Genomic DNA, 7,847 nt, shown 5'->3' on the forward strand with positions numbered 1-7,847 from the left:
ATCACTTCCTTCGTTTATAAATTTTTTGGATTCATTGACAAAATCTAGCAAGAATGCACTAATACTTTTTGGTTTAGAATTCCCATAAAATAATGCTACAATAAATGGAGTGCTGGTATACTGGAAGTGTAAAATTTTTATGGCAATGGGCCACATTTGATCTTTAGAATGATTAACACTTTCATTCCATCAATGTGCACGACAACACGAATGACATCTTCGTGATAAACGGCTGGATCAATTCTTTTATGCAAACCATTACTGATGCCTAGGTACACATATTGACCAATACCATCTTTAAAAGTAACCAGGTTTTTTGTCTTTATTTTATGGTGAAAACCTAGCAATTTATGTCCAGTCTTTGGCTGATTTGTATATCCCAAATTAATCAGGAGTCTCAACATTTGCGTGACACATTTCAGTTTCATTGAACTGATATTGTCAATGGCCCATTGACGTACCTGCTGCTCTGGTTGCTGCATGTAATCTTCCTTGGATTCACAATAGGCACTAAATACTTCTGAGCAACTTCCAGCGTCACTATCATGTTGTGAATTACGTGCACTGATATTCTCTTCTTCTTGTCCTGTGTTCTCATCAAGATTCACCTCACTTATGTCCATTCATTCAATTTCATCTTCTTCACTCAATTTACACAGTACATCATCATGTGAAACATCATCACCACTACTATTGAAACTATTATTCCATCCAGACTCCTTCTTTTTTTTCCTATAACGGTACTTCCTTACCCTTTCAGTTGATTTACGTATTTTAGACGCCATATCCTCAATATTTATTGGTGTCAATGCGAAAAAGAGGTTATGAAGATGCAGCACTCCCTGGGAATCATATCGGATAGAGCTTGGTCCAAACCTGGTAATACCAGCATAGCAATATTGTGCAGAGACTGGTATAAGCCTGGCAATACCAAGTCTTGGATAGCAGTCTCGGGCAGAGAGTGGTATAAGCTTGACAACACCAAGTCTTGGATACCAGTATTGGTTACCAGTCTTGGGGATGAGACTTGTATAAGCCTGACGATACCAAGTCTTGAGTACCAGTCTTGGGCAGAGATTGGTTCAATCCCGGTATCCGGTAGCTGGGACGCAAGGCTGGGCAAGGCCGATATATCAACTAGACTAAGCCAGGACCCAGGTAGGTGTACCAAGGCTGGGTACGCCAAAACTGGACTAAGCTTGGTCCTATTGTCATAGCTTGGCAATTCTCACCTGGGCGCCAGTTCCTTCCGAAAAGCGATCCAGTCAGTGGCCTTGGGATTCCTACGCATGAGTCCCCGCTGCATTGCGGCAGTACCGCAAATCTTAAACCTGACGTGCCTGTGGTCAAAGAGTGAATCCTCCAAGTCCACGATCTATTCCACGCAACGGTCCGCCAACTTGCGATTACACAACGTAATGTCAATGATGCACTGGCTACTGGAAATGATGAACGTGGGGGTAGTTCCTCTATTGAAGATCTGCATATCCACGTCTGCTGGGTATTCCAACAGGGCAGGTCCCCTGTTGTTGCACTTACTGCTCCCCCAAATTTGGTGCTGGGAGTTTGGGTCGCAGTCCACTATGAGTAGTAGCTTCTGTAACCTACAGTACCTAGGTCCCGCAGCTCCTTCGAAGGTGGCAGCTCGGCTCAGTCAAAAAGGAGATGTGCTGAACAGAAGACGATGTCCTCAGCTGGTCCCCCTCGATGTACTTTCACCATGACTGTCATCAGATCCCTGTGACAGAAGTTCGCCATCCCTCTGGGCTTGCAAGCCTTCCCAACAGTAATGCAGGCTTTGGGTCCCGGGTTGCCTCGGGAAAAGAAAAGCTTGCTCCCACCAAGATCAAAACCCCTCACGGAGCCCTTATAGTACCAGGGCTCCTGAATTAGGCATATATCTGTATGCTCTACGACAAGGCTGTGACTCAGGAGCGCAGTCGCAGCCTTGCGGTAGTGCAAGTTAATCGAAGAGCACCGGACAAGCGAAGAGGTTATGCCGCTCCACCTCATATCGTCCTCTGCTCCCGCCCTTTTGCGCTTGCAAGCCAACGGAGCACCCTTATATGAGGTTCCCGTCCGGCTTGTCCGACGTCGACGTCGACTCTTCACGTCGGTTAGAATGCAATCGTTGATTCTATTCGCTCGATTTCCAATCAAAACAAAAATAATTTTTCATCAATTAGAAGAAAGAAATTCAAATTTTTCTACATAACAGTCAAAAACAATTTCTAATTAAGCTATTCAACTATCTATATTAAATATTAAAATCTATGCATCGAAAATCCAGAACTACATGCATAGAAAAAGAAATTCCGAGAGGCTACTCACTCCAGAATTGACTGACACCAGGACTTCATTTTTAAGTCGACTGCAAATGAATTCAGCCATGATGTCGGTAATTGCAAAGGGGGCGTGATTGAGTGACTTCGAGTTTCAAAATCAATGACGGCATTTGACTTCAATTTGGTGGTCAACGATTGCAGTTACAATGAAGTCATTCGACATCACAAAAAATATAATTCGATAATATAATGGGCCAATTATCTTAATTAAACTCCTTATTAACGAGCTCGTTGTTTTTACGCAATGCCTAAGGCTCGTGGATTTCGCGTCGTTTAGGTGAATGCGTCAACTCTTAGAAAAAAGGTTTGTAGAGAGAAGTTTTGTTTTGTTCTGCTAAGCGTTTAGAAAGAATTTTTTCCCTTATGAATTTCAAACAATAACTATATCCCAGAATAAGCGCAATGCAATTTCACTGACCGCAAGCGATTTCAGTCACTTCGTATTATTTAGTAACTTCCAATCGTTGATTTCAAATCAACTTCAAATTGATTTCACCGTCGAGCGACACCATGCCTTCAAGAGTGGGTAGCCTCTCGAGAAGTTCACTTAAAATTGGTATGAATTATTCACGATAACAAGTAACAATAATATTAATGGCGAGAAATTCTTCACGCAGCATCAAATTGTGACGCATTTGAAATTAATCTCTGATTGGCCAAAATTCCTTCGCTAAAAGTAATCACGATGTTTAATATAATCTATCTTATATTTCAGGGATTATTGCCTGCAAAAAGAATGTTCTGGTTATTTCTCGATCGATTCTGTAGCTCATTTAGATAATGAGCATACACTGAAACTTCTTGTGGAACAGCAAAGGGGTATCGTCGGACCGCTACTCGTTCGGCAAGAACAGACTTGGAGTAATTTTTGGGGAGCTATCGCTGATAATGGATATTATGCAAGAAGCGCTGATTATATGGAAATTATTCAGAATAAGAGAAAGTAAGTTTAATGATTTTCTGCTTTTTATCATTAATGATAGGACAAAGAAGGCCAGCTGCTGTTTTCGTCAGTCACATCTGCTTGTCGAATTTCTTAACATTCATTTTCCTAACTTCTATTAACTCAAGGGAACTTCTATGCGTTACGAGTTCTACTGTAGCAATCCCCACAACCTTAAAGTTTGGGCACCATTAGTGGTCATTGGAAATTTTTCTATTTCCAATGATCGCCGAATGAAATAATTATTTCCACGATTGGATGTATAAAAAAATGTTCCTATGTTCCATGCATTCACAATCTTCGTCGTGGGACGATTGGAAATTGAAAATCTGTATTGAGAATGTCTACATAAACCCAATAATTATAATTAGCGATTTAGCATTGAACATCAATCATAAGATAATCATACAATAAGAATGAATGAAAAAAACATTGGGGAAAAAAAATGGATAATGCAGACCCGGATTTGGATCCGGGATCTTCTGATTATGCAGCGGCTGTTTTTTTTTATAGATTTTATTTTATTATCAATTATCAGCTATACACCTGAGGCTTAAAATAAACTCCTCTAAAACATTGCTCTGTAATTTTGATTTGGTGAGGAAGGTGGTCAGTAGTTAGGTGGTTAACATCTCGCTGCTCTTCGTGTTCTGCCTGTATATGGCTTTCGAGGGTCGCGCTTGGTGTTTGGTGTGAATAAATTCAATGCTGCCTTTTTTGCTGGCGCGTAGTTTCAGTGAAAAAAATGATTTATTGTAAAAAACCACGAAACTTAATTCCTTATGAAGCTAACTTAAAACTATTATTTACAAATATTTACATGAGTGGAATAAGCTTAACTGGGGTAGCCGACTATCTTTGGCTTCTGCCTATCTCTTTGGGCCTTAGGGGTCATCCGTGTCCACTATATTGGCATTTAGCCTGTTTCTCAGTTCGGCAATGAACCTGGCGCTATCGTCTAGCCATCAGCGTTTGGGGCTCAGGCGGCTGTTGTCCTGTGCATCCTGTTCCGAGATCGCTGTGGAGAACTTCGTTGGCTGATTGTGGGGGTTTATTTGTATTTTTTGTTGGCTGGGTGCCTAGGGAGGTGGTATAGCACTGGTATATTGTTGGCTTCCTGGATGAGGCCTACTCTGTCCAGGTGTGTGAATGCCGGGCGCTGGAGGTATCCTGTTTGTATGTTGTAATGGGTTAGTTTCTGGATAGTTTCATTGTTTATTTTAATTAGTTGAGCGAAATAGTCTCTGGTGAGCCTGAGGATGAAGGAGTCGACTCTAAGAATTTTGGCTTCGTTGTAGAGTTCTTGGTTGCTAATCATGTGGTGATGGTGAGGGTTGGCGGAGCGGTATCTGCTGAGCGCGGCACAGATGCCGAGGAGTCGGAGCTTTTCCATAGTAGAGGCAGCCATGTTCCACCAGACTAGGCAGGCGGACGTCAGGAAGGTCGGACGAGTAGGAGGTAACATATGATGCGGGCTCGGTGAGATATGTGTTGATTGTGGAAGAGTTGTTTAAGGGAGTAGGATGTATTCGTTGCTTTTTTTAAATGGATGCTGGTGTGGTTGGAGCAGCAGACTAGGTGGTCTATGTGAATATCCAGGTATTTTACTGATTGCTTGGTGGGTATGGTTACTGCTTCTCTGGTGTCTGGGTTGTGTGTGATTATCTTAAGAGGACTCATTCGCAGATCCCACATCGGCTAGACGTTGTTGATCTTGTTGACCAGGGTTTGGAGTGTAAGTTGGATGGCTTTGACGTTCTTCCCAATGACGTAAACTTTTGAGTCGTCGGCATAGCCTATGGAATGGATGTGGGGGGTACTGTTGAGGCCAAAAGAATTGAGAATATCATTCGTGTAGATAGAGAAAAGGTACGGGGAGTTTACTGTTCCTTGCTGGAGTCCTTCGATTATCTGAAAGTTGTTTTGGGAGGAATGGGTTCCGTCTGTTGTGAAGAACGTTTTGTTGCTTATCATGTTTTGGATTAAGCCAATAGGTCGGTTGGGAACTTTCTCCTGATGAGTGTGTAGATGATGAGTGTGTACCCATCGAGCCAGACTGAGTCGAACGCCTTCTCTAGGTCGATCGGAGTTGCGACTACCATATATGTGAAAAGCTTTGTTGGGAAAGCTTCGTTAACGTCTGCGAGGAATTTGTGTATGGCATGGGTGGTGGAGTGATGGTCCCGGAAGCCGAACTGGTTATCTGGAATTATTTTAGGTTGCGTGCAGTGTCCGGTGATCAGGTTGTTGATTATTATTTCGTATACTTTTCTCAGGTTCGGCGTTAGGCTGATGGGGCGGTAGAATGGATGGGTTCTCACTGGGTTTTCCTCTTTTAAAAATTGAGATGTCTTGGGCGGTTTTCCAAACTTTGGGAAAGTAACTTTTGTTGAAGGCGTTGTTGATGAGGATGCTAAGGTCCTTAATAATATTTGGCGGATGGTAAGTGGAAGGTAACTGAAATGAAAAAGTACGAAATAGAAAAATTTAAGTAGCGATGGACCTTGTTCTTTTTTTACTCCGTACGCTAGATGAATAAAAATCTTCAATTACTTCTTAGAATTTCAACCAAAAGTGAACCCAAAAACAAGAATAACAACTTCACTACTGTGGGGAAGTTCTATTGACTATTCAAATGAGGTTTGAACAAAAAGAAAATTTGTAGAATTGAAAAAATGAAAATGTCAAAAAATTAAAAAATTTGGGGAAATATTGCAAGTTACGAAAGATGATAAATGATTGGTCAAATTTCGCGTTACAATCCTGAAGACAGAATTCCCAGAATAATGAAGACGAAAAATGAGCACCAAGATGAGATGCTTTCGTTCAATTGTACAGATTGTCGAACAAATTTAATTTGGTAACGTGAAGTGTAGGAGACAGCGCTGAAGACCAAGAAGGGTTAGGGATCAAAACTGGAAAAAGGGAGAAAAACCATTTCTTCGGGTTTTAAGTAATATGTTCTTGACCAAAATTACGGGTTACAAATTTTTGCCAAGAATTGCTGAAAGAAATCCCTTGGACCCGACATGTGCTGTTGTCATATCAATGCGCCCCTGGCTCCTCGGGGAACCCATGCTCGGCAAGTTTGACAAATGTGGTTTGGTGTATTTTGTTCATTTCATGAAATTTTCATTCTGCCATAAGTGATTCTCTGTTCGCTTCTTAGGAGCTCGTTAACGTTCGATTAACTATCAGTTGTGGCACATCTGGCATTATTATTTCTTTTCAGATTGTCCAGTTTTTTTTAATAAAGTCACAATATCCAATTTCTCAATGACGCGTGGCGATCAGTATCCGCAATTCTCGATTTATTTGTTTAGAGAAATGCGTAGTCTATTTATTGGTTCCAAAATACGCGATCCGCGAGACGTAGATGAAAAATATGAGAAATATTTAAAATTTAGGAAATTTAGAAAATATTGTGGAAACTATGGAAAATGAAAAATTATTAGACCAATTTTGCCCAGAAGGGGCAAGAGGGCCCAAATTTAGGAAATCCAAGAAATGCTACGATTTTCAGTGATTTTAATTACTTTGGTGAAATTTTCGAGTAATGACCTGCAGTGAGGTTTCTGAAAGGATTAGAGAACTAGGGACCTACATGAAAAACTTATATTCTAACTGTTCTCAACTATGGTAATAGTATATTAAAGCTCCTTTAGGTTCCACCCTCTTAGGTGGAAAAAAAAAAAAAAAAAAAATTTCTTGATTGATTTTGATCATTTAAGATATATTCTATAGTAAATAGACATCCTTAGTGTCACAACTGAGTAGGTATTCATGAATTAAACCTCTTTGAGTCATCTCACTTATTTCGGTGGATGCTCATGTAGGTGTACAGGCACCCCCTACTTCGCTTTTCCTTCAAAAAGCAGTTAATTTAAAATTAGCAATATAATATTATCAGGTATTGACAAAAATTTAAGGCGTGGTAAAGCACTTTTTCTAAAAGTACTTAACATAATTCACGACGGAGATGCGACTGGTATGTACCCCATGTATCCCACCAAAGGTCTACTTGAGGCAGTCTACTGTTTCATGGTATATACCTAATTGAGTGAGACTCAATTTTTATTCTTTCCGTTGTTTTTGATAATTATCAAGATGAATAATAACTCAAAAAAATTGAAAATTAGATAAAGTGGCTATAATATGTTATTATAGCTACTCTATCTAATTTTCAATTTTTTTGAGTTATTATATTATATTATAGCTATATTATATTATAGCTACTCTATCTAATTCAGGGCCCGGCAACCTGGGCTCATCGGGCTCACGCGGCTCCCGAGGTTCGTTAGTGAGAGCTGGGAGAGGGGCCTCATCCACTTAACGAAACTACCTGCTCTAATTCGATTTTTCTCTCTCTCTGAGGCCTAGTTTGACTAATATCAGCAGAGGGCGGCCGTGTGATCGAGCGGCAATTTTCAACTTTTCATAAATTTGAAATATAAATATCAATTTTTCACTCGAAATAGGCAGCAATATTAGACAAAAAAATATTTCAATGCTTTCATGATGAGCACTCACCGTGGAGAATTATTTTATGTCCAGACGAT

General features: G+C 40.3%; 1 protein-coding gene across 1 annotated transcript in view; it reads left to right on the forward strand.

Annotated features, from left to right (window-relative positions):
- The first annotated feature begins 824 nt into the window (after nt 1-824).
- LOC105271821 (procollagen-lysine,2-oxoglutarate 5-dioxygenase 3-like) overlaps nt 825-7,847 on the forward strand; it is a 91,123-nt gene continuing 84,100 nt past the window's right edge. Inside the window, exons 1-2 of the mRNA XM_011313589.1 lie at nt 825-1,177; nt 3,061-3,288. Of these exons, the coding sequence (XP_011311891.1) occupies nt 825-1,177; nt 3,061-3,288 (581 nt within the window). The remainder of the gene's footprint in view (nt 1,178-3,060; nt 3,289-7,847) is intronic.

Source organism: Fopius arisanus, unplaced genomic scaffold, assembly GCF_000806365.1.
Source record: "Fopius arisanus strain USDA-PBARC FA_bdor unplaced genomic scaffold, ASM80636v1 scaffold00125, whole genome shotgun sequence".
In the NCBI taxonomy this organism is placed as follows: Eukaryota; Metazoa; Arthropoda; class Insecta; order Hymenoptera; family Braconidae; genus Fopius; species Fopius arisanus.